This window comes from Panthera uncia (assembly GCF_023721935.1).
Source record: "Panthera uncia isolate 11264 chromosome A1 unlocalized genomic scaffold, Puncia_PCG_1.0 HiC_scaffold_16, whole genome shotgun sequence".
NCBI classification, from domain to species: Eukaryota; Metazoa; Chordata; class Mammalia; order Carnivora; family Felidae; genus Panthera; species Panthera uncia.
This window is the reverse complement of record NW_026057576.1, coordinates 655,722-683,021: the sequence shown is the minus strand read 5'-3', so window position 1 is coordinate 683,021 and position 27,300 is coordinate 655,722. Positions and strand designations below refer to the sequence as shown.

The following is a 27,300-nucleotide window of genomic DNA, read 5'->3' as shown; positions in this document are numbered from 1 at the left end:
GGAATTATGTGTGTCACCTTTCTAGGACTTTACAGATTTTAAATCCAAAGTATCTGTATCATGGAATGGATGTACACGTGCATTGGCTCACTGTGATTCTTTCATTGATGTTGATTATAATCCAGTGTACAATAAACCTGGTCACTTCTTTGTAAGACCACGTCTTTAAACAGAATGCTAGTGATTTTGAATATTGAATTCAGATATTAAGCCACCATTTTATTTATTTTTTTATTTTAATTGAATTAATTCTATATTTTATTTATTTTATTTTTAGTTTAACTTAATTTTATTTTATTTATTTTGAGATAGTGTGAGCAGGGGAGGGGCAGAGAGAGAGAGAAGGCTTGAGAAGCCAGGGTCTGCACTGTCAGCACAGAGCCTGACACTGGGACTCAGACCCATGAATTGTGAGATCATGACCTGAGCCAGAACCAAGAATTGGATGCTCCATTGATTGAGCCACCCAGGCTCCCTTAAGCCACCTTTTTAAAGACTAGATATTGGCAACTAAACTTGGATCATTCTAGAGATTATCTTTCCAGGTTTCAATATATGTGATGAATGCTTTGTAAATTGCAGGTTCACATTTTTGAGAAGTTGAGGAGACAGTTATTTTTAGCAGTCCTTGTGTCATTAAGAATTAGTAATCCAGGAGAGCTGGAGTGGCTCAGTTGGTTAAGCGTCCAACGTCGGCTCAGGTCATGGTCTCACGGTTCAAGAGTTCGAGCCCCATGTCAGGCTCTGTGTTGACAGCTCAGAGCCTGGAGCCTGCTTCAGATTCTGGGTCTCCCTCTCTTTCTCTGCCCCTCCGCCGCTCGTGCTCTGATTCTTTTTAAAAAATAAATGAGCATTAAAAAAAAAATTAGTAACCCAGTTGTGCAGTTTGGTTTATGGTTCCATTCTTCTTGTCAGCCTTAATTTTACTAAAGGAAATACAATGATAAAAGTGCGCATATATATGTGTGTATATATATATATATATATATATATATATATATATCCAATTTAAGAATGCTTTAATGACTTCACAGTTACCTAAGATTATGTGTAGAATGCTACTTGCAGGTGGAAATATATATAAAAGATAATTTCTTGTTGATTTGTGGCATGTGTTGTTTGAAAAAATATTTAAGGTTTTATAACTTGGACCATGGGGTCCTGCTGGATCATTTGGAATCCCCTTAAATTTATATGCAGAATTTTGTGTACATATTTTTTTACATGCAGATTTTGGGAGCAGTTTCATATTCCATCCAGTTTTCAGGTGAAATTGAGACCCAGATGGGTTTTGAAAACAATATTAATTTAGGGTAGTTATTTCCAGTGTTTTGGGGTCATGTACCCTAACAGTTAAAAAAAAAATTGAGTGCCAATTTGTGTATTTCTAAGCTGTAATAGTGTAGTATTGTGTATAACATTTCAGGTATGTTATAAAATACATTTTATAAGGATGAGATAATATATCTAAAACTGTATTCCAATGAAAAATCTGGGGTTAATGCTCTGTGTTTGGAGAATGTTGGTTCAAGGGATTATTAGGGTAGGTTGAGTCTTTTTCTGATGGAGCACAAGAGGTATATTTGTGTGCCTTGCCCAAGTACAAGTAGAGTAAAATGTTGCAAATTAGAGTAGGAATCAGTATCCTGTGTAGGATTCTGGATTATAAAACTTCAGGCAGTGGTATGCTGAGGGATCAACCATGCAAACAAGAGGGCCTGCCTACCGAAATAAAAAGGAAGGATTTAGCAAAATAGGCTCTCGATATTTTAAAATTATTAGCAGGCTTGGAAACTCAAGGTGTAGGATTTAGTAGTGATTAATGCCAAAACATAAAATTGAGTTGAATTTTAAGTCTGTTCAAAGGAAGATCTTTACTGAGTGGGAACCGATTACGGTGAAGAACTTTAAGAAAATGATTTAACACTTCTTTTTATTGATCATTGAAACTGGCCAAATTTGATTTTTATTTCTAGGAGGGTGAAAGAAAACATGGATGAAGCTGCTTGAATATCGGCTTCTGGCATGAATCAAGTTCAGAGACTAGGAAATGCTGGTGTCAGATTTCCTTTCAGGTCAGTCAATGTCCGTTAAAACAACGTTCCTTGCTTCTTAGTTTCCTTAGTCCTACTTCCTGGTGCTGCCTGCGGACCTCCGGAACGGATGTGAAGGGTAGTTTGTAGTAGAAGCTGAACCCTCTGCTCCTCCGCGGTCCTACGGGATCTGCAGGGGCACCGCCCTTTTATCTGAGCAGTCAGAGGCTATTTTTAACTCCACATTTGCCCTCGTCTTTACTCACTGGTTGGTATACTGACTTGTCCTTAGGTAAAACTGAACTAAGAGTAGAGATAAAATATTAAACAGGTCTTATTTACTAAGAAAAAAGTTCCCTCCTGGGTTTTAGTGATCCTAAGTCTAGAATTTTAGTCTTATGTTCCTTGTAAAGTGTGTAAATCTTTGTTAAAAATCTTATTTATTTTTATTTTAGAGAGAGAGCACAAGTGGGGGAGGAGGCAGGGGGGGAGAGAGAGAGAGAGAAAGAAAGAAAAAAAGAGAAAGAGAAAGAATAGATCAGGCACGCTGAGCGTGGAGCCGGTCTCAGGGCTCAACCCCATGACCTGATCCGGATCATGACCTGAGCCAAAATCAAGAATCAGACGCTCAACTAACTGAGCAACTCAGGCGCCCCGGAAAGTGTGTAATCTCAGAAATGGTGGATTTTTTTATTAAAAAAAAAAAAAAAAAAAATTTTTTTTAATATTTGTTTATTTTTGAGAGAGAAAGCACAAGCAGGGGAGAGGCAGAGAGAGAGGGAGACACAGAATCCAAAGCAGGCTCCAGGCTCTGAGCTGTCAGCACAGAGCCTGATGCAGGGCTCCAACTCACAAACTGTGAGATCGTGACCTGAGCTGAAGTCGGACTGAGCCACCCAGGTACCCCTCAGAAATGGTTTAATATCATAAATTCAGATCAGTACTAGGGATACCAGCTCCATTTCTCCCTTGCTGCTCTTTCCACCCTTTTAAAAGGTAGCAAATTTTCTATTTTATAGCAACATTTACATTGTGACTTAAAAAAGCATTATTTTTTTAAGTTTATTTATTTATTTGAGAGACAATCCCAAGCAGGGGCCATGCTACCCACGCAGAGCCCGATGCAGGGCTCGATCCCACAGACTGCGAGGTCGTGACCCGAGCTGAGATCGAGAGTTGGACGTTCAACTGACTGAGCCACCCAGGCACCCCTACATTGTGACTTATTATGACAGAATTCTGTTGATGGTAAAATGTCATCCTAATACCTCCAGAAAGTATTGTTTTAAGGTTATTTCTTTTCCAACCACTTTATCTGGTGGCGATAAAGGAGCTCTTCTGTTTTTGCTACAAGGGTTGTCCCGGGGACCAGCAGCACCAGCCTTAAGGGCTTCTCTTGGCAGTGCAGAATCTCAACGCACAGCTGACCACATCAACCAGACTACCCATTGAAACGAGATCCCAGGAGATCTGAGCACACATTGTGTCAGAGGCTCTGGCATATAAGGAAACCTGGAGAAACTTCCCCCTTTTAAAGTATCTGATGCCCATGAATACAAAAATGTGAGAGCTCTGGTTTGTGTCCTTTTACTCAGCTCTAGGAAATTAACTTTGGTTAGTAATTCTCAAAGCTGGCCCTTTAGACCAGTGTCGTTCTCCTCTGGGATCAAGAATGCACATTCTCAGGTCCACCTACTGAATATAAACTTGAGGGTTGGGATCCAGCAAAGCAAGATTCTTTATTTTTAAGAGCTCTGTAGGTAGGGGTGCCTGGCTTGCTCAGTCAGTAGAGCGTGCGACTCTTGATCTCTGGGGTTGTGAGTTCCAGCCCCACATTGAGTGTAGAGAATCCAGGGGGGTGGGGAGGGAATGATAAAAGCCATCCAGGTAAATTGTGGTTTCTACTATTTACAAAATTAGAATCCCTTTTGAAATTAGAGAATTACTTTGTAAATATCCTTTAGACCTTTTGTTGGTATTAAATTTTCAGACTTCTTTGTGAATCCTTTACTTAAATAAAATTTGAAGAAATAACCTCAGAATGTATGGGTAAGGGGAAAAAATTTAAGATACATAGGCTGACTGTGGCACAGATCAAAGCTGTGGCATTATGTGGCCAGCGGAGAGAGATCTTACAGGCTTGTCAAGTGGATTTGTCATTGGAACTTGAGGATTTTGAAGTTAATTTTGGTAAGAGATGAATAGTGTTTTTATTTGAAGTAACTGCTTTTTATTACAGATTTTATAGTCAGCAAAAACAGAGTGATTCATTTCAGGAAGATAATTAACTTTTATTAAAGTTTTGGAAGTTAACAAAATGCAGGAATTTTATTAAAAATTGGATTATCTTCAGGTTATCCTTTGAAACAGTGGTTCTCATGTTTTCAAGGTATATAGCAGAACCCTCTGGAGGCTTATTAGAATACAAACCCCACTGTTTGTGATTTATAAGGCCTGAGAATTTTCATTTCTAACAGCTGGTGTTGCTCTGGCATGAGGACTACATTTTCTTTGTTTTTTCTAATAGAAAATACACTATAGATATTAATTCCTGTTTGCTAATAAAGAATTTGTCTTTTTTTCCAGGTCATCTTGTGGGAGAAATGCTTTTAAAGACAGAGGAGAAACAGCCAGAAAACAGATATTTCATTTGTGAATTTATTACTCCATATAAACAACTTACGAATAATCGTTAACACTTGACATTATGCCTCATGGACAAACTTTCCGTGGTTAAAATATCTGGAATGGTGCAAACTTCCACTTTCATTCAGGTGTTTTAAGAGTTCTTGCTGGCTGATGTTGCAAAGTAGTGTGGGAGTAGCCTACAAATACAGAATGACAGACAAACTCTCCTTTCAATTCGCTATAAATGCGAACTGTTAGAGGGATTTTTTTTGGCATCCCCTCTAGCCTGCAATTTGGGGTCAGTCCCCAAGATAAGGGGCTACTCATGAAATTTGGCACTGTTAGAAAAATCATGTTTTACTAAAGCCATGTATATATATTTAAGCCCAAAGAAAGCAGAGAGTATGAGGGAAATAGTGTGTTGTAGAATAATGAAAAATTAATTTCTTCCAAGTTAAACTGATATGCAGTGTTAGGGTTAGATTCCAGCTGGGGTTCTTGGGGGCTCTGGATGTCGGCAGAGGACTATTTCTGGATTTTGATTTGGTCCTTATTTGTGCCTCCTCACTGTAATTAGATTTAGCTTACTAGTAACACTTTTCTTTACTTGGAAGTAGATGTGAGGCCTAGAAATCCCAGTTTGGTCTGAAAGGAGATTTATCTGCAAGTCTGCACAGAAAAGAGGAAAGCCGTATGGATCCTGTGAGTGGTTCTCTGCGTTTACTTAGCCAATAAAGTTTAAAAAGTTTACAACAGTTTTAGGAGTTTATATAGTATTTAGGCTATGAAACATGAACTGCATGAAATGTTAACATTTTCAGAATTATTTCACAAGTCACTTTTTGACAATTCTGGCGTACGTATCCTCCTTTTCCTTGGTCTTTGCTAATCAGTTATCCTCCTTGCTTTAAAAAGACCATAGGCGGGGGGCGCCTGGGTGGCGCAGTCGGTTAAGCGTCCGACTTCAGCCAGGTCACGATCTCGCGGTCCGTGAGTTCGAGCCCCGCGTCGGGCTCCGGGCCGATGGCTCGGAGCCTGGAGCCTGTTTCTGATTCTGTGTCTCCCTCTCTCTCTGCCCCTCCCCCGTTCATGCTCTGTCTCTCTCTGTCCCAAAAAAAAAAAAAAAAAAAAAAAAAAGTTGAAAAAAAAATTTAAAAAAAATTAAAAAAAAATAAAAAGACCATAGGCTTGCACAGTAAATGCTTTATCAGGTCCTTTCACTGTTAACATCCTGGTGCTAAGCCTTGCCAGCACTAAAACATTCTTACTTACTTGGAAAGCTGAGCTTCAAATTGCAACCTCCTGACATTTCACTAAGTTGGGAATGACTTAGAAAAAGTACGAAAATGACCTATTCTCGGAGTGAAAGGAAACTAACTGTGGTTCAACATTTGCGTAGTATTAGGTATTAGAGGTTTCTCTTTGGTACTAACCGTTGCGGAGAAAAGCCCGTATAACGTGTTTTCCACTACAGCCATGCTTATTAGAGTGGGCCAGATACGAATGATATAGAAAAGTTCACTGAGTCATCCAATTAGGATGTCCTCACTGCCATATGCACCAGAAAAGAGTAAAGGCTGAGGGGTGATTTTTTCTAAGATAAAATTGAAGTAAAAATGTGGACTCTGTGCTTTTCTGTGATGATGTACTTAGTGAGATCACCCACGGCCGAGATGATGAAGTTTAGTTATATATTCTGTGTTGTATATACTTTCTAAGAAGATTGCTTTGGTTTTGACCTGCGGTACCTAAGCAGGTCTGTAAACCTTTTGGTTAAGCTGCCGTTTGAGAATTGCTTTGTTTTCCAGAGAAACCAAGGCTCACACTTTGTACATACTTTATTTGAATAATCAAAGTAGCAGCATTATTAATATCTGACGGAATTATTAGCTGCCTCATCACAGAACCAGCAAGAAACCACTCTCTCAAGTGCGAGTCTCAAGACAATTCAAGTCTCCTTCATCCTTAAGAAACCAAAGTGGACAAGTGTGCTTTTCATTTGGCTCCAGAGAAGCTATGGCTGAGGCGCCGGGGGGACTCAGTCAGTGAAGCACGTGCTCTTGATCTCGGCTCAGGTCATGATCTCACCGTTCGGGAGTCTGAGCCCCGTGTCTGTCAGTGCAGAGCCTGCTTGGGAGTGTCCCTCCATCTCTCGGCCCCTCCCTCTCTCTCAAAAGAACAACAACAAAGCTGTAATTTAGAGCAAAATGTATTAAGTTGTGTGGCTGTACCTTCCATTCCTGGTAGACACAACTGTTTACAGAATTTACTAGCACATCTGGCACGAAGCTGAGATGGACAACTCAAAGGTGGGGTTACTCCAAGTAAGCTCAAACTTTTGTCTTCCTTCCCTGACCCCGCTTCTGTCAAAATAACTTGCCACTTTCCCTATAATTAAGTTTCATCTGTTAAAGATTTTTTTTTTTTTTTCTCCTTGCTGACTTCTAACAGCTTTCATCCTTCTGAGCCTAAACTCCTACTGAAGGAATTACTCGTCGTTCTACTTGGGTTTCTAGCCTGGCCTTACCTCTTGGATCAACAGTACATCACCTTGTAATAACGTGTGCTTATAAAGATGATGATGGAGATCTTCAGCATGATTTTGAGAGAACAGATTTTCTTTAAAAACCCACTTCTCTTAGTGTGTATTAGATTAAGGTACTGTCTCCCTTGCTGTTCCTGACCTATCCACTGCTGCTCAGTCTTGTGATTTTTCTAGAAAGTACTAGATACAGTACTAGTGCATGATTCAATATAGCTGAAAAAATTCCAATCCCAGCTGTCATTTAGTTAAAAATATTACACATTAGTATCCACCTTGAAGTCTTGAGACTTGAGATACAAAGAAAATAGACCAACATTGTGGTATTTTATTGAGAAAACTGTAGGAAAAGGCCGTTTTAGTACTGTAAAGTAAAAACGGCTCTCTCAAATATCTGTACAATGTGGTCAAATATGTGACCTTTTGAAAAATTTTCACTAAAATTGTAATTCAAACAATTACAAAACCAATCAGGAACTAAATAATTTTATCCATCTCTGTAGTCCAGATGGGGTTTGACTTACTAGTTTGCCAAATATTTCTTAAAAGAATTTAAGACCTGTGGGGAATCTGTAGAGACGACAGCTCTTCACATGAGGCCCAGTGTGGCGGACAAACCTTGGCTGCCTTCCCAGCGTTCGTAACGAGGGCACAGGATCTGCTTTTTAAAAATTACTCGATGGATTCTAAGAACAAGGATAAAAGTTAGTTCATGAGTTGTATCTTCTTTTATCTTTTCCCGGAATAAAGGGTAACTGCAAATACAAAGTTGTCACCTCCAATTCAGGACCTGTGGCAACTGCAGATTAGACATCACACCGCCTCCCTCGAACCTGCCTACCAAGTCAGAGAAGTCATCCTTCGAGGCCAGCAAATTCGCCCCTTATTTACTGCTTGGCATACACAGACTTGTTTTTAATGCAGAAATTCACCAGGGCTAGTAGAAAATTTCAAGTTAGAAAAGAGACTTTTAATTTTCTTAAATAATTCTATATACCATTCCACATTGTGGAAAAACCGAAGTATGCAGTCTGGAGACAACATCAAGATTTGAGAACACTGGCACAAATACATCTCTATTTCAGAATATATTAGAACCGCCACGTCCCATCTCACAGCCCGTAACAGATACCCAGCCCAAAACTGCAAGAGGTTTACAGATGAAACTTCAAATCTGGAGGTGTTAGCTGTGCCAGGGTCCTGAAACAGGTCTGGAAAGGACTCCGTCCCGACTCTGTTCCGTCACTGCAGCTGCACTCTGTAGGCGCCTATCAGCAACTTCACCTGTCGAAAGAACAGAGGCATACGTAGCAGCACCAACACCTCTGCCGAGTCCCCCTTTCTTAGAGGAGGGAAAACGCGCGCGCGCGTGCGCGGCTGAGAGTTCTTATTTGGCAATGTTCTCAAATTGATTATCAATTCAAGTGTTAGGTTATCACTTGTAATAAACCCAAGTGCTTAAAGTTATAGTAAACAACTACCATTTATTACATAGACTTTTTTGGTTCATCTTCATTTTACAAAGAAATGTTTAGTGAGCAGCCTATGAGACATACATATAGCCATTAAATAACAGCCTAGAATACAACTCAGGCTGCTCCGTACTGGAGAGATGCATTCTTCTCATCTTTCCACACAATTTATGACACACAATTATGTCTAACACATTGTATGTTCTTTTTTTTTTCCCTTTAAGTAGGCTTCACAACCAGCGTGGAGCCCAATGTGGGGCTTGTGAACTCACGACCATTGGATGCTTAGGGACACCTGGGTAGCTTTGTTGGTTGAGCACCTACTTCGTCTCAGGTCGTGATCTCCCGGTTCGTGAGACCGAGCCCCACATTGGGCTTGCTGCTGGAATAGCAATGTGAGTAGTTGCACTAATGTGAGGAAAGGATTGTCACCTTGGCAGAAGGCGCTTCCGTCAACCTTATGAAGAGTTTATTGAGGCCTGTAGCAGGGCTGAACGAGTAAACAAAATGGCTATCCTAGAGAGAAAGACCACAGTCAGTGTTTCCTCAAACTTCTACATCTAAGAGTATCACTGTAGCTTAAGAGAACAAAAACCTTTCAGACGAGAATACCAGTTTTGTATTTTAATTTATATAAAGCAATTTCCTGTGACTACTTTCCCCTTGATTTATTAAAAAGATACAAATGACAGAAAAGCTTAAGATTTATCTGCAAAAAAACAATACTCAGATAAATCTTTAGGATTAGCATGTATCCAGCCATATAGAGCCTGAGTGTTAAAAATCTTCATAACCAGTTAATTTTGCTGACTTCAGCCTAAGGAAAGAATTCTACCTGTGGAAAAGGAAACATACACAAAGATTCTTCAAGACCATTTTTTTATGTTAAAAAAATGTATATAGCCACTAATAGATTTGTTATTATAAAGCAAAATTACAGTATGATGGTTGCCTAAAGCTCAGCCTAAGTACACCCATGTTATACTAGTGGTTGTGTTTCTGGGTATTTGAAGAACAGAATACTTTTAAGATTTCCAAATTTTTCTTTAAGTGAATGTCTGTAATTATAACGGTGGGAAAAGGCAGAGTATTTTAAAATCAGTATGTTTCTTCTACCTTAAGAATTTCTAAGACGTGGTAAATGTAACTTAAGGCATATATATCAAACATTTAGAAATCCACACTTTATTGACAAAATGTGGGACAATTTTACTTTATGATTATGGGTTATTGCCTCATTTCCAAGTAGTTTACTAAATTAAAATTAACGTACTTTATCAAAACAGCAATTTAAACGTCATCTGTGCTTCTGGATCAGAAGAATGTGCTTTTCAGTAACGAACTACAGAAAATCTTACCAGAAAAACCGGAAGTTGAAATTTATCATTTAACACTACAGCTTGCACACTACACGGTCCACAGAGCCGAGCAATTACTTCTTTACCCAAGAAGTTTGCATGGAAAATAAACAGCAGGATGCCAGAGCCTGAATAAGGGAGATGTAAACACAGATTTTAATACCACTCCTAACATGGCCACCTTTCAGCTCAGAGGGAGACGCACCCCGTACAAGTTGGAAGCGGTCCCCGGAATGCGCCTGGGTGGAGCAGCACCCCACCCAGTGCCCATTCACACCAAATCATCAGCCCTCCGATTTCAAAACTTGGCATTAGAAAAAATTTTTTAAAAGTTTATTTATTTTGAGAGAGAGACAGAGTGAGCAGGGGAGGAGCAAAGACAGAGCGGGGGAGAGAATTCCAAAGGCTCTGTGCCCAACCTGGGGCTCAAACTCATGAACCATGAGCTCATGACCTGAACCGAAAGCAAGAGTCAGATGCTTAACTGAGCCACCCAGGTGTCCCTCCCAGTGCTTTTCAAACCACAGATCCCTTTTATTTTCTGTCTAATCCCTACTGAGAACTCATGAATCAAAATTTTAAAAATATGCTTTTCTACATAACAGTTTTTGGTCTAAAAAAGTAGCGGTATTTATAATTTGCAGCTGAATACATATTCATGTCCATGGAATGCAAATGTCCATGGAAGCAAACTTCTGTGGTGGCTGTTTCTGGGTGTGGGTTTGAGTGATTGTCCATTTTCTTCCACATGGTATTTGGCCCTTTCCAAATTTTTCGGTTAATACCCAAACTTATTCTAGGCAGGGGGAGGAACATGAGGTTTGAAGCTTTCACTGAATATCCGAACTGTACCGCATGACTCATTTCTTTGAACATTAAGCCATACTTTCCAGTATAACAGAAAATAGGCGTATGAACTCCATGACCCTTCTGGTAAGCCACTTTCAGGACAAAAAAACAATGGTCCAGAACAATTATAAACTTCATAATAGAGACCCAAAGGAACCATCTGTCCTGATCCCAGGGAAAGAAGAACACACAGAGCCCCTGGCCCTCTTACCTTTCCTTTCAAGGTGTTTAAGGTCTGACATCCTGGCTTTGCTCTCTAGCTTTAAAATGCAACCCCCCACGCACCTGAGTGCTGAGGTTCAAAAGAAGAGAAGGCCTACAGTCTTTTTCCCGTCCGCTCCACTATCAAAGAGTTGAGTATTTATTACTGTCTGCACCGAAAAGGAGGGTGGTGTAACTCTTCAAAATGGCCCGAATGGGGACACGTGGTCAATAGTGAAAATCCTATCCGAAAATCTTTCATTCAGGTGCTGTTTATTCTGACCAAAAGGAGATCTAAGGGGGGTGTGTTTATTTGCTCTCCTCTGACAGATACTTGAATTTCACAGAAGAAAATGACACAGGGGACTCTAATCAGTTTGCCAGCAGTTGTTTTGTGGTATCGATATAAACATTTTCTCCAGCCAAACTAGGTGCTGAACAATTACAGTCTCCTCAAGAGCCCAAGGTCAGTGTTTCTCAGGGCTGAGTGTGCTCCTAAATGGAGACTTCACCAGGGTGTTGACTGAGGGTCAGGTCTGGGCGGGGCCTGAGAGTCTGCATCTCTCACGAGCTAGCGAGGGGCAGGAAAACCTATCAGGATCTTCCGTCTGAGATCTTTGAGATCAAGGCATCTTTGAGATTTTGGAAACAGAAAATTTCTGTTGGCTGCAGATGTTGTGCATGTGCAGAAAAGAGCCCTCAGTAACCCTAAGGCAGTCCTGGTGCTCTGGAGCCCATGAGTTACGCATGCTGGGAGACGCCGGGCTCAACTCACCCATCCCTGCACCCCAACCCCCGACCTGGTGCTCGCCACCCAGCAATGCGAACTATCCGTCTGGACAGTGGAAACCACGAATGATTCTTCAGTGTCCAGGTCACTAAACACAGGTGTTATGAATAGATGTCTTTTCATGGTATGAAATTTTCCTGGCTATATTTTAATTAAATTTCCATTAAGGAATCCATACGATTTATTTTATTAATTAAAAAAATTTTTAAGTTATTCATCTTGAGAGAGAGAGAGACCTAGCATGAGTGGGGGAGGGGCAGAGAGAGAGTGAGAAAGAATCCTAAGCAGGCTCCGTGCTGTCAGCACAGAGCCCGGCGTAATGCTCTAAGTCATGAAACCACAAGATATGACCTAAGCCAAAACCAGAGTTGGACGCTTAACTGATTGAGCCACGCAGGTGCCCCTGAGTACATATTTTTTAAATGGATGTTTTTATTTTTTTAACAGAAAAGGAAAAGCCCAGCTTCCTACTTTCAGGCAGAGACAGTGTTATCTCCATCTAAATATGTGGTGTCCCAGTGTCCCAGAGAAGGCCATGCCATGGTCGTGGTCTTGCCTGCAAAGCAGCTGTTAAGCAGAGCCTAGGAAGCAGAACTGAAGTTTCCATCCCTCGGTACTCAACTTTACGATGAGCCAAGACACTGGCTTATTCAGGAGAAACATTCACTCTGGGCTTAGAATCCTGAAGCTAACTAAATTTTAATAAAACTCAATTAAAAAAAAACAAACGTATAACTAGGGGTGCGTGGGTGGTTCAGTTGGTTAAGTGCTGACTTGATTTCGGCTCAGGTTATGATCTCATAGTTCATGGGTTCAAGCCCCACACTGGGCTCTGCACTGCCAGCGGGGGGCCTGCTTGGGATTCTCTCGCCCTCTCTCTCTGCCCCTCCCCTGCTTGTGCACGCACGCACTCTCTCTCAAAATAAACATTAAAAAAAGAAAAAACCAAACAAGTACAATTATTAAGACCCAACTTCCATACTGTGTGTGTGTGTGTGTGTGTGTGTGTGTGTGTGTGTGTGAGAGAGAGAAATGGTTTTATTCAAGTACGGGGACAGGACCTGTGGGCAGAAAGAGCTGCCCCAACTTCTGTACTTTTTAAACAAGTGCTAACACAGTGCTCTGTGGGTCCCTCCAGGTCACCTAGGATGGGAGGTACCAACTGGGTTTCTCTCTGCCAGAGTAGCCCTGCTGTTAACCATTTTGCAGAATTATTACACACACTGGGACTCTGTTAAGTTATGTTCACAGAAAGAGGTCTACACTGTTTAAAAATTAGTTAAAGTGTCCCTTTTCAAACGGAGAGAAAACATAGGCTTACCTTCTGGTATGTTCTGTGGGGGTTTATAATTGAAATCCGTTGAAAAATCTGGCCCCTCACAGAGACGGTGACATGCTATTGGGAAGATTGGTTCTAACAGAGCAAGACGTGCCTCAAAGTAGTCCCTTATTGTTTCTTCTGCTACTCTTGAAAGTCTAACAAAAAAGAATAGACTTGTTAATATTGACGGAGAAAATAACCATGAGTCACTTTATCATCAAACTGTTCAATACCGGCGAGGCCTTCCCAAATCAACTTAAAAAAAAAACGTTAACTTCCTAGTCATCGTTCCCTCCCTGCACTTTTCTTTAGTACTCGGCACCTGACACACTATGTATGTGTCTTACTGTCTGTGCTGTCACATGGAAATTCAGGCCGTAAGAGAGCAAATCTTTCTCTCTCACTGCTGTCTCCATCTTCCCAGTCTTCTGAATAGTTCCTGGTACACGGACAGCACTCAGGACTTATTTGTCTATGAAAATGAGAATTCTATTAATAAATTCAAAAACTGCCACACACACAGACACACACACACCCCCACACACACCTTGTTATAGTACTTAGTTTAGAAAGCAGTCGAATGAACTGAGAAGTGCTAATTCAGAAAATATTTTTAAACGACTCATTTGGCTTGCCCAGGACATTCTGGTTTTAGGAGGAGAAGTCCGGTGTGCTGGATCACAGACACACAAAAGTTACCGGCTGGGGAAGGCTTCCGGCAAAGGCCGCCGATGTCGGCAGACTCACCACGCACACGCCCTTTCGTTCTGTTTTTTGTCTCTCATCTGAAATTTACCTACTTGCTGCTTAGGATATTGATACTGGAATTGGAGTAACTATCGTGCAGGCACGAAGATCCGAGTCACACCCTGAGCGTGGCTGGCGGTGGAGGAGGAAGAGAGGGGAAGAGTGGCCATTCCTGCCGAAGGCTGCCTACCCCCGGACTTCCTGTTACAGGAACAATAAACACCTTACTTGTGTTACCTACTGTTTGTGAAGTTTCTGTTACGTGTTGCCAAAATAATCGTTAAGTGAAAAAGCTACCGAATGACTTGCATGAACTTTTAATTAGAATAAAATGATTTAGAATTCACTTAAAAAGAGGTGTCTAGGTGGCTCAGCTGGATGAGCATCTAACTCTCGATTCTGGCTCGGGTCACGATACCAGGCTTGTGGAATCAAGCCCAGGGTTGGGCTCCGTGCTGAGCATGGAGCCTGCTTAAGATCCTCTCTCTCACAAAGAAAAATAATACTAATAATTCGCTTGAAAAAGAATGATCTTGAAAGGATAAACTGGGGTATATCCAGACAACGCGACACTATTCAGTAAAACAAGAAATGTGCTATCTAGCCATCAGACACGGAGGACGGAGGCGGCTATGTTTTTATAGCATTATTTACAACAGTCAGATTTTGGAAGCGGCCCAACTCTTGGTCCATCGACTGAAGAATAAAGATGTGGAATACATATACAATGTAACGTTATTCAGTCCTAAAAAAGAACGATGTCTTGTCCCTTGCAGCCACATGGGTGGAGCTAGAGAGCATTACGCTAAGTGAAGTAAGTCAGAGAAAAAGACAAATACCATACGACTTCACTCGTGTGGAACTGAAGAAACAAAACCAAGGAAAAATGAAGACACAAACCAAAAAACACATTCTTAACTACAGAGAACGAAGTGTGGTGGCCAGAGGGGAGGCTGGTAGGGGGAAGGCTGAACCAGGTGACCGGGAAAAAGCGTACACTCGTCACGGAGGAGCACCGGGTTTGCCGGGTCACTACACCGTCCACCTGAAGCCAGTGTGACCCTGTATGTCAACTACCCCGGAGTTCAAACAAACGAGCGAACATTAAAAAAAAGGCGTGGAAGGATCTTCGATGCCTACTACTATGAGAAAGAAGCCATCTGAAGAAGGCAAGCACCAGGATTACAACTGCATGACATTCTGGAAAAAGCAAAACTAGAGAGAAAGTAAAAAGACGAGTGGTTGCCAGGGGTCAGGGGGTAGGAAGGGATAAGCAGGACAGAGGATGTTCAGGGCAGTGGCACTCTGAATGGCACCAATGGTGGGTACATGTCATTACAATGTGTTAAAACCCCAAGCTGCACAACACCAAGGTGAACCCTCAGGTAAACCAGGGAGTTTGGACGGGAACAGTCCATGCAGGTTCACTGGGTTCAGTGGATACGCCACTCTGGCGACAGAAGTTGGCGGGGAAGTTGTGCATGTGTGGAAACAGAGGGTATTTAGGAACCTCTGGGCTTTCGGCTCAACTTCACCGTGACTTAAAACTGCTCTAAAAATTATGTCTATTAAAAAAGCAACCACTACAGCTTATGTAGTTTTGAGAAAATGTCCGTAAGCCAAATTACAAGCATAATTAAGGTTTTAAGGAGTTACTCCTAGGTAAGACTGCGTTAAGTTTAAAAGTCTGAGGACCTCAAGGACTTGCGGAAAAACAACTCATATGGCACTTACTAAACGTATGAGCTTTTGAGAACAGAAACCTGGCAGGACTTCCACTCGACAATCTTTTCCCGTTCCACACCTCTAATGACGACGTGTCCAAGACGACTCTGTGACTGAGCCACGGCACATTCACGCACACTTACGTCTCTAAGTGACTCTTCAGCAAGTCGTACACCAACACGTTGTTACACTGCTTCGCAAAATGCAGGGCGCTATTTTGGTGCTTTGACAAAATATTGCAGTCAGCTCCACATTCAATTACAAGTCGTACGATATCAGAATTTCCTCTTTTACAGGCCTATGACAGGAAAAAAGGAGTCATAATCACTTAACTGCAAAATAAGAGAACTACCCATCAGTGTTTGTCCCCTTCTCCACACGTGAGCCCAGGTGTTCTTCAAGAAGAGGACAGAAGGCCAGAGGGGGGCGGGGAGAACACGGTTATCAGGTCTCACCCACGGTTACAAACTGTGACGTCGACAGGTGGCATATGCTCCTTTTACTCCGCGAACAGTACCGAAATCTGTGCTACATTCAATCTCCTCCCTGACTCCTGGGGAAACGGGCAAGTCTGAGAAAGGTACTTCTGTCCCAAGACAGAACAAACACCAGGCCTTTCTAAGCTCTGGCGTGCTCCACTCTTCAGACCAAGTCCTGTGCCCTGGCAGCCGATACCTTAGCACCCAGACAAGTGAGATCCTCTTGGGAATCTCTAAGGGAGCTCTCTTAGCATCACAAAGTAATTTCAAGATTTTCCTAGAAGCTGCTTTAAAGGAGACTAATTAAGCGCAGATACAAATCTGAATCCAGCAAATCTAAGACGGAGCTGGATGCAGTTCAAAGACCATTTCTAGAGTAAAAAGACCTACATCCAGGCTCTCTCCTGTCTCTGTTTACTTACCGGCTTTGTGACTTCAAGTAAATCCCTTAATTCTGAGTCTCACTGTTTCCACTTGTCAAGAGGGGATAACGGTACTTCTGCCTCACGACACTGAGGCTGAAATTAAAATAATATATTGTACACAGATATACAATGGAATCCTACTTGGCAATGAGAAAGAATGAAATACGGCCTTTTGTAGCAACGTGGATGGAACTGGAGAGTGTTATGCTAAGTGAAGTAAGTCATACAGAGAAAGATACCGTATGTTTTCACTCTTATGTGGAAGGGGAAGGGTAAAAAAAAAAAGTTACAGAGAGGGAAGGAGGCAAACCATAAGAGACTCTTAAAAACTGAGAATAAACTGAGGGTTGATGCAGATGGGGGAGGGGAACGGGGCTGATGGGCACTGAGGAGGGCACCTGTTGGGATGAGCACTGGGTGTTGTACGGACACCAATTTGACAATATGTTTCAATATTAAAATCTATATAATATATATTGTACATGGAACAGGGCCAAGCCGGTAAGCTTTCCCACAAGAACAATGCCATCTCGTATGCTACTGAGCATGCGGGACAGCATTTCTACAGAGCAGGTGTCTAAGCCGTGTAATCGCTAGGTCCAAGGGCATGCATCTAGTGACAGATCTGACAAACGCCCTTCAAAAGCATGTAACCCTGTGGTTCTCACTGGGGTGGTTTTGCCCCCAGGGGAGTTCAGGCAATGTATGGAGACATTTCTGGTTGTTACACCTGAGGGTGGGTGCAGAGGTCGGGGATGCTGTGACACATCCTACAAGTGATCCGGCCCACAATGTCAGTAGCAGGAAGGGTGAGAGGCCCCTGCTGGGACCAGTTATATGCCCAACATTAGGGGGTGAGAATGTGGTTTCTCCACACCCTCACATTCTGGTAATGATCAAGTTTATACATTATTTCTGAGATGAAAGGTTTTTTATTTTGTTTTAAACATTTCTGAAAATCTTTCCCCAGGTTTATTTCTTCTAATTCTCAAATTCAATAAAACCAATTTAATATACTAAATCTAAGTAAAGCTTAAACAATAGGTGCCCCCCAAAACCCAACACAAACAAAAACCAAAGCAAACCAAAAAAATAAAATACAAAATTAAATACATTTATAGGCAGTCTAATTTAGACAACAGTTTATTACGTATGCTTAAGTTCCTCTCTGGGAAGAAACAAGAAACCATCCCTCGACCTCTTCCCCTCTGGGCACTGCCTTCCTCCTTTTCAGACCAACTCCTCAGTGCCAGCTACATCCAGCATCCACCTTCCTGCAATCCCACATCCCTCAAACCCGATACAAACTCTGCCCAGATGAGGGCGCCAACACCCTCTGCAGTGCTAACCCCCAAGGGCAATTTCTCCCTTTCTCCCAATTTCTCAGCCCATTGTTCTTTGGCATCTCTGACCCACAGATGCTCCGGGCCAGCTCACTCAGGATACCTCTCCCTCCTGATCTTCCTCTTCCTCTGGTCTTTCCTATGTGGCTGCCTTCTCTGACCGTTCTTTCCCTTCCAAATCTCAGTGGTGACCCAACTCTCAGCCTAGGGCTGCAATCATGTTGTCTACACAGATGAACCCAAATCTGAATATACAGCCCACACCCTTCTCCTGAGCAAAAGATCACAATGTGAAACATCTGAGCATTTTCAGCTCAAATGCAACCCCACTCCCATTGTGTACTGTCTGTGTTCCCTAAATTAGCAAACAGGATTACAAGCATAGCCGTCAATTACCAAGTCCCATGAATTCTACCTCTTTAAAACACTGGTCTACCCACTTCTATCTCCACTGTCACTACCTGGGTACAGACTATTATTTCACTTACTTTAAAAAATGTCCCCTATATGTCTGCTAACTCCTGGTCTTTTATCCAATTCCTTCCCCCTACTGACCTAGGGGGACATTAAAAACAATCACCTTTCTTCCGATTATGTTTCTCCAGCTTAGTGGCTCCTGAACGCTCTCAGGATTAGGTCATCCTAATTCCTGTGTGCGCTCACTGCCCTGTGCGCACCTCCACACGCCTGACTACTCGAGTATCTGCTGTGCGGCATGTATCCGGTGATTTCGCGGTAAGACAAAGTTTTAATTCATGCTTTGGGGTGCCACCTCTGCTCTAAACATATGGCAACAGGAACACATAAAGGAAAATTAAAATTCAAAAGTAGGGCTCCTGAACAAAATAAGCATTTCCGCGAACCAGAAGTGAAACAGCAGCACAAGGAGTTCGGCCGAGGGGACAGGTGATGCTGGCCTTGAGAGTATAAAGATTCAAGACCACACTGAGGCCCAGGCCCAGTGGTAACTTGAGCCTGTACCTGTGCTCTCACCGACTCAGGAAATGCAGCTGAAACTCAGTACGGCCAAGAAACACCTACTTGGATTAAGAGCTTGCATCAACCTGTATCTAGGAAGGGGGCAGTAAGACAGAGCCTCCCTCCGTGCAGGGAACTAACACGAGGTGTGATGTCAGGACCTGTTATGTCCTAACAGCATCTTAGGCCAGGAACTCAGAACTGCCACAGGAACATTCTAGACTGGGCTAGGCCCCAGGAGAGGCAAATACAAAACTGTTGTAAACAGAGAGGGGCAATTAAAGGGGGAGATATGCAGGAAGCTTCAGCAACCTTCCATTCAAAACAATCATCAAACCACAACTGCAAACACACACGAAGAAACCTGATTCCACTCACGTAAAACCATAATGTAAGCACACCGTACTCTTTCCCACTCCCAGGTGTCAGTACACATCTTACTCCAGTTTCTGCTCACACAGCTCATCCCTGTCAGCTTATGTATCATTCTGTGGGATGCAGCTCAGCCACCCATCACATCCACCGTGTCTCACCTCTTTTAAAAAGAAAAAAAAAATTTTTTTTTAAATCTTTATTTATGTATTTATTTAAAAAAATTTTTTTTAAACATTTATTCATCTTTGAGAGACAGAAAGAGGGAGACACAGAATCCGAAGCAGGCTCCAGGCTCTGAGCTGTCAGCACAGAGCCCAATGCGGGGCTTGAACTCATGAACTGTGAGATCACGACCTGAGCCGAAGTTGGAGGCTCAACCGACTGAGCCACCCAGGTACCCCTAATCTTTATTTTTGAGAGAGAGGGAGAGGGAGAGGGACAGAACAGGAGCTGGGAGGAACAGGGAGACAGGGAGACACAGAATCTGAGGCAGGCTCCGGGCTCCGAGCTGTCAGCACAGAGCCCAACACGGGGCTCAAACTCACAAAACATGAGTTCATGACCTGACCTGAAGTCAGATGCTTAACCGACTGAGCCACTCAGGTGCTCCTTACCTCCTTTTTTTAAAGTAATCTAAACCCAACGTGGGGGTCAAACTGATGACCCCTGAGATCAAGAGTCATATGCTCTACTGACTGAGCCCTGCCCTGTCCGGCCTTGAATCCACACTGCTAGGCCTGGTACCAACTTTCATGTAATTCCAGAGCTCTCTGTGCTTATTCCTATTACATTATTGTTCACACCAGCTTTTAACTGCTTCTTTGCTAAACGGTTTCTCTTATACATCTGTGTCCTGTTCCCCATCCTATTCTTGGACCCCAGCAGACTGCCTGGCAGAGGCATCTGTGAAGAGCGAGGGAGTAGGTGACCCGTGTGAAGTATTTACCTTCATTAGAGCAGTCTCACCGTTACTCTGCTGGACATTTACAAAAGCTCCTGCTTCCAAAAGAATAGCCACTGTAGTTAGGAAATTCTATTAAAAAAAAAAAACAACACAAATTTAATTCCCAAAATTCTTTAGAAGATATTTTTTGATGATTTGAAATTTTTAGCCATCAGGAAAAATACTCAGATTCTATCCCAAGCAGGTTGGTGAACACGGTTCTTCACTGTGCCCTCCTGCTCAGGCTCCACACAGCCACACGCCCTTTGCCAGCAACTTCAATCTCAAGCGGAACCACTGGTTTCAACCTATGAATCTCTGTGTATTAATCTTTTAAAAAGATAATATGTGGCAATATTTTAATTAAATTCTGAACCAAAAGGAACATTTAATTTCAACTGGAAAAGATTTTTAATTTTTTTAAATGTTTATTTATCTCTGAGACAGACAGACACCGTGAGTGGGGGAGGGGCAGAGAGAGAGGGAGACACAGAATCTGAAGCAGGCTCCAGGCTCCGAGCTGTCAGCACAGAGCCTGACGTGGGACACTTAACTGACTCAGCCACCCAGGTGCCCCTCAACCGGAAAAGATTTTTAAAAGATCTAAGATTGAAACCAGTATTAGTACCTTAACCAGAGGTCCTTTTACTTTTTCTTTTTTTAAAGTAAACTCTGTGCCCAACATGGGGCTTGAACTCATGACCCCGAGATCAAGACTCGCGTGCTCTACCAACTGAGCCAGCCAGGAGCCCCCAGGGTCCTTTTTCAATATAAATCACTTCCCACTACATAAATCACATTTTGAAAATTAAATTACAAAGTACAGCTACTAATTAACAAAAATCTATTCACGACAAGTCTGAGATGAACTGAAATATGAGACTCTAAAGCTTTGTGACTATATGAGAGTTACATTTCAGGACAGGACAGAAACAGACCGTCCTAGTCCACAGGTAGGAATTCCTACAGACTAAGAAACTGAGGGCTCTTGAGTTCCCAACCTTCTCGGCTGCGTGAATGAGGGCGGTGGTCCCATTCTTCTGTCTGCCATTCACCTTAGCCCCTTTCCTGATGAGGAGCCTCAGCAGGTCGTCTTGCCCTCCGGCTGCGGCGAGCATCACCAGTGTCATCCCGCTTGAATCCTTCATTGGTTTTGTTGAGGAAAAGACATGTCAATGTCTATCAGAAAAATTCCAGAACTAAGTCTCTTCACCTAGGATGTTTCAACGTGAAATCGCTGAAGTACACTGATTTAAGCATCTACCTAAGTCTTTCACTAAAATATCCTTATTTTTATTTAAGTTTATTTATTTATTTTTAATAATTAATCTCTACACCCAATGTGGGGCTTGAACTCACAACACTGAGATCAAGAGTTGCACCGCACCGTCTTCTGACTGAGCCAGGCAGGCACCCCTCACTAAAATATCCTTATTATAATCAGAAACTAATAACCTTCACAATTTCTTTAAATGTCATAAAAATTTTACAACTTCCAGGTATTAATGTTCTAAAGGCCCGTCAACATTCTGCACGACATACTGATGAATAGTGCATCTTGATGCTATAAAAATGGCAAAGGTACTTATTTATTTATCGCACATTTCAGGTCCGAAAGCCTCCTTGTGTTCTAGGTAAAACAGGTGAAACTCACATTCGTGATAGTTGCTTAGCTGGCCAAAGATCTGAGGCTAGAAATGACCACTAGAAGTGACCTAAGTCCAAGGGTAACTGAATGCTGTCTGGATTAGACAAATGGCCTCTACAAAAGCTAACTGTTGGGAAATGACAGTTTGATTGCTCAAGGGATGAAGAAGAAAATTCAGAAGCAGGAAACAGGACACTGATATGATTGGTTTCTAAGAGGCTATGACAATCTAGACAAATTAAAATACTTTATAAAAAATTTTAATGTTTATTTTTGGCAGAGAGAGAGAGACAGAGAGGGGAGACAGAGCACAAGTTGGGGAGGGGAAGAGAGAGAGGGAGACACAGAATCCGAAGCAGGCTCCAGGCTCTAAGCTGTCAGCACAGAGACTGACACGGGCCTCAAACCCACAAACGCGAGATCACGACCTGAGCCGAAGTTGGATGCTTAACTGACTGAGCCACCAAGGCACCCCTAAAATACTTTAAAAAGAGATAAAATTACATAAAGTTGACAAAAAATAAAAAGCCAAAACATTTCTAATCATTTGAAACAAACACATGGGAAAATCAAGCCATTTATTAAATGCCATTCGATAAAACCAAGTTCTAACAAGGTGAGTTAATTTGGCTACAATCTGAAAGTTTAGCAGAATTCACCTGCATGAGCAATCTGAACACAAATGTAAGAAAAATTACCTGAAATAAGGTAGTGCACTTCCTCTCATCTGCAAATTACCTTATTACCACAAAACATATTAGAGGGAAAAAACCTTTTTTCTAACTTAGTAAAGTTCCCTGTAGCTGCTAGGCTTTTTATTAATGAAGACCAAGCTACATAAGAATGAAAGTAGGGAAAAAAGCACTAGATAAAACCCAACATCCATCCCTGATAAGAACTTCAACAGATAGACAAAAGGAAGTCTACTGTCCACTAGAAACCAACAACAGCACAACAGAAAAAGGATCTTCACACAGCCTCAGGGGAAAGCCACCCTCAGACGAGAGACAGAACAGGATGGCCTCCATCAGAACTCTTCTGCAAAATGTCACCAAGTTTACAAGACCAGAAAAAGAAATATTACTGTGCACGAAGGAAACAAAACAGTTACTTTTCAGCAGATGATCATAATCTCTACCCAGAGAATAATTTAAAAGTTATTAAAGTAAGAGAATTTCAAAGTGACCAGAGACCACACACACACAGAGATCAATAGCCTCACCGAACACCTGTAATAACGTGTTAGAAGACAAAATATGGGAGGAAAAAGATCCTAATGATCACACTAAGATAATTTAAAAATTATCAAATATGTAGGAAAGCATCTAAACTAAATGTGCAAGAACATATGAAGGAAAAAACTCATAAAACCGCTTTAGGAATAAATGAAGAGCTGGATGAATGTAGAGTTATCACGTTCTTATTTGGAGGACTCAAATGTAAAAAATGTCAATTCTCAGCCAAGTTTATCTATAGAGTTCATACAATTAAAAAAATGCTTTTAATGTTTAATTATTCATTTTGAGAGAGAACGCACACACACAAGCAAGGGAGGGGCACAGAGAAGGAGAGACAGAATCCCAAGCATGCTTGGCACCATCAGAGCAGAGCCCAATGCGGGGCTCAACCTCACAAACCACATCATGACCGGAGCTGAGATCAAGAGTTGGATGCCTAACTGACTGCACCACCCAGGTGCCCCAGATTTCATGCAATTTTAATCAAAATCCCAGTAATTTTTTTGAACCATAATCTCTAAAGATTAAACCTAAAAATCCACCATGAGAGCATGAAAACTAAAGAAGAAAATATAAAAATCTCTTGTAAGTAAGACAAGGCACCCAAAAGCCATAAAGGAAAGGACTGACAGATGTGACTATCTAAAAATAAAAATCCTCTGGGGCGCCTGGGTGGCTCAGTCGGTTAAGCGTCCGACTTCAGCTCAGGTCATGACCTCACAGTTTTTGAGTTCGAGCCCCGCATTGGGCTCTGTGCTGACAGCTCAGAGCCTGGAGCCTGCTTTGGATTCTGTGTCTCCCTCTCTCTGCCCCTCCCCTGCTCACGCTCTGTCTCTCTCTCAAATGAATAAACATTAAAAAATAATAATAATAAAAGAATAAATAAATAAAAATAAAAATCCTCCAAGCTTAAAAGACTCAGACACAGGGAGTCATTGTATGCCCCTCAAGCAGCAGAGGTTCAACCACAGACAGAACCACAAACAAAACCAGACAGGTCACAGCTGAACCAAATGGTCACTGTAGGGGTTGGAATTACAAGGTCTATAATTTTCTACATTATACATTTCTACTGTGCTTTCAGTTTATAAAGTGAACATTACTTTTATAACATTTTATTTTAGAGAGAGAGAGCACGAGCCAGGGAGAGGGATATGGGGTGGGGAGGGGGAAGAGAGCATCTTTCTATTTTTTGAGAGACAGAGACAGAGACAGAGAGACAGAGACAGAGTGAGCACGAATGATATAGGGAGAGAGAATCTTTTTTTTTTTTTAATTTTAATTTTTTTTTAACGTTTATTTATTTTTGAGACAGAGAGAGACAGAAAATGAACGGGGGAGGGGCAGAGAGAGAGGGAGACACAGAATCGGAAACAGGCTCCAGGCTCTGAGCTGTCAGCACAGAGCCCAACGCGGGGCTCAAACTCACGGACCGTGAGATCGTGACCTGAGCCGAAGTCGGACGCTTAACCGACTGAGCCACCCAGGCGCCCCGGGAGAGAGAATCTTAAGCAAGCTCTATGCCCCATGCAGAGCCTGACTCAGGGCTCGATCTCATGACCTGGAGCTGAACAAGAGTCAGATGCTCAACTGACTGAGTCACCCAGGCACCCCTACTTTTATAATTTAAAAAAAATTTTTTTAAAATGTTTTTGAGAGAGAGAGAGAGCGAGCGAACAAGCAGGGGAGGGGCAAAGAGACAGACACACACAGAATCTGAAGCAGGCTCCAGGCTCTGAGCTGTCAGCACAGCTCAAAGCGGGGGCCTGAATTTATGAACCGCGAGATCACAACCTGAGCTGAAGTTGGTGCTTAACCACTGAGCCACCCAGGCGCCCCCTTACTTTTATAATTTTTAAAATATGAGAAGTAAAACTGAATTATGTGAAAAGCGCTACTTTCCGTCTTTATTTCATGAGATTTTACTAAGATGTATTACCTCTTGGTCCAGGTTATAGTCTTCATTTGAATTAAGTGCAACCTTCACAGCAATGTAATCCCCATTTTTCACAGCATCCCTCAATAAATCTACAATGAAAGAATTAAGATAAATTAGGCTTCACACATCTAGATTCATGAAAAGAATCTCCAAAATTCCCACACTACTCACTACTCGGAATTGCATCTGCTGTAGTAAAACTCTCATCTTCCCCATCAAGATGCTTTTGAAAGTCTTCTAATTTCATCCACTCCAACTTCAAGTCCATGCCCAAACTCAAAATCTGTTGTCTGCCATCTGGAACACAGAAGAGGCTTATTAATACACTTTTTTTCCCTGTAACAATGCCATTTTCTTAAGTTTGTAGTGTCTTTTGAAAAATTTTTTAACGTTTTATTTTGGAGACAGAGTGTGAGCAGGGGAGGGGCAGAGAGAGGGAGACACAGAATCTGAAGGAGGCTCCAGGCTCTGCGCTGTCAGCATGGAGCCTGATGCAGGACTCGAACTCACGAGCCACGTGTGAGATCATGACCTGAGCCGAAGTCAGATTCTTAACCAACTGAGCCATCCAGGAACCCCAAATCTCTTAACATTTCTATCTTTGGCCATTCTTCTTGGATATGTATTTCCTCCAATCATTTATGTAGGTAAAGCCATTCTAAATGTGTAAACCAAACTTGTACGTAAATAAAAGCCACTGATCCTTCAGGCTCAGCTCCAAACTCTCCTCCTGAAAGCCCTCTGTGCTCCCTCCTACCCATAAAGCAAGTGCTAGTCTCCTCCTCATCTGTCTGACCCAGGGGCTCATTAACATTAGGAAAGGACGTGTTGATCCACTATCAGCCGTGCAACAAATAAGATTTGAACATAACTCATTAGGGAGTAATTCAAAACAACTGTGCTATTTTTTTAAAGTTTTTTATTAAAAGAATTTTTAATATTTATTTTTGAGAGAGAGAGTGCGAGCGGGGGAGAGGTAGAGAGAGAGGGAGACACAGAATCGGAAGCAGGCACCATGTTCCAGGCTCCGAGCTGTCAGCACAGAGCCCAACGCTGGGCTCGAACTCATGAACTACGAGATCATGACCTGAGCCGAAGTCAAATGCTTAACCAACTGAGCCACTCAGGGCTCCAAAAAACAACTGTGCTATTTTAGAAAGTAAAAAGCATAAATATTTTATGGTCAGAGTTAAAGTATTTTCACCTAAAACCAATTCCTCAAATTTTACAAACGTTAGGCAGTTAATCTTGCCATCGAGATGAAGTTTGTAAAAGACATGCAAGTAAATGAAGGAAATTCTTCCACAGCTCTCGATTCAAGCCAACACTTCTCTCTGCACCTCCAAGAGCATTCCACTGTAGCAACAGCACCTTAGGAGCCGCACATCCTGGATTTTCTACATCCCAGCTCCACATGTCAGCTGCATGGCTCTGAGTAAGTCACATAAAGTTGCCTTACCTCACTTTCTGAATGGCAGTAGTAATAGTAAAAGCAGCTACCGTTCAGTAAGAATTAGCACATTTAATCCATACACAATAACCTGTAAGGGGATACATGTTACAGGTAAGCTGAAGAAGTTCTGGATCTGCTCAGACACACATCAGTAAGCCAAGAGCCATATTCGTACTGTGACGTATCTGAGCCCACAGCTGGACCTCCTCACTCTAGCACAGCACCATGGTACCACGAAAAAGATCTGGGAAGCAGGACACAGGAGGGTTTATATCAGCTGAGAGAATATGGCCTAATTTACAGGACTCTTACAAAGTAACAAGAAAAGGTTATGCTTCAGCTCAGATTTTGGTCTCTCACGTAGCAAACTGGTTCAAAATCCTATGTTCATTCCTACCAAGTACTGGATCTTGATTCAGCATCTGGTAATTTTAACTTTTTCTCTTTATTTTTAATAAACTTTATTAGTTTTAATTTAAAATTTTATTTTTAATAACGCTAAAGAATGTGTTAGGAGGTGAACATCAGTGAACACAGCACTACCTTGAGCACAGAACCATGCCAGGACCTAAACACTCCCACCTGGTACCCCCCCCCCCCCAACAGTGATGTTAAGGATCCATAATTTGAATGTCATTCTCTTTCATTCTTTTAAAAATGGTTTTGCCATCGGGGCGCCTGCGTGGCTCAGTCAGTTGAGTGTCTGACTTTCGCTCGGGTCATGATCTCACTGTTCATGGGTTCGAGTCTGGCGTTGGGCTCTGTGCTGACAGCTCGAGCTGGGAGCCTACTTTGGATTCTGTCTCCTCTCTC

General features: G+C 42.0%; 2 protein-coding genes across 8 annotated transcripts in view; one reads left to right on the top strand and one right to left on the bottom strand.

The window, feature by feature from the left end:
- Positions 1-5,839, top strand: part of PSPC1 (paraspeckle component 1) — a 105,204-nt gene extending 99,365 nt beyond the window's left edge. The window contains exons 9-10 of one of the 2 annotated variants that reach the window (XR_007461039.1): positions 1,977-2,075; positions 4,620-5,839. Coding sequence is in view for 1 of the 2 variants with exons in the window: in XM_049646695.1 (XP_049502652.1) it covers positions 1,977-2,000 (24 nt within the window). In the remaining variant the exon portion in view is untranslated. Of the gene's footprint in view, positions 1-1,976; positions 2,077-4,619 lie in introns of those variants that run through there. The other variant, XM_049646695.1, reaches the window with a different exon arrangement.
- A 2,439-nt stretch (positions 5,840-8,278) lies between these two features.
- The window catches only part of MPHOSPH8 (M-phase phosphoprotein 8), a 52,350-nt gene continuing 33,328 nt past the window's right edge, over positions 8,279-27,300 (bottom strand). For 3 of the 6 annotated variants that reach the window (XM_049646688.1, XM_049646689.1, XM_049646691.1), the window contains exons 6-14: positions 25,206-25,331; positions 25,035-25,123; positions 21,211-21,351; positions 20,213-20,299; positions 15,810-15,964; positions 13,195-13,349; positions 10,034-10,161; positions 9,108-9,191; positions 8,279-8,487 (exon numbers count right to left, since the gene is read on the bottom strand). In XM_049646688.1, the coding sequence (XP_049502645.1) occupies positions 8,446-8,487; positions 9,108-9,191; positions 10,034-10,161; positions 13,195-13,349; positions 15,810-15,964; positions 20,213-20,299; positions 21,211-21,351; positions 25,035-25,123; positions 25,206-25,331 (1,007 nt within the window). In that variant the 3' untranslated portion in view covers positions 8,279-8,445. Of the gene's footprint in view, positions 8,488-8,999; positions 9,192-10,033; positions 10,162-13,194; positions 13,350-15,809; positions 15,965-16,591; positions 16,664-20,212; positions 20,300-21,210; positions 21,352-25,034; positions 25,124-25,205; positions 25,332-27,300 lie in introns of those variants that run through there. The other 3 variants (XR_007461038.1, XM_049646690.1, XM_049646692.1) reach the window with 3 other exon arrangements.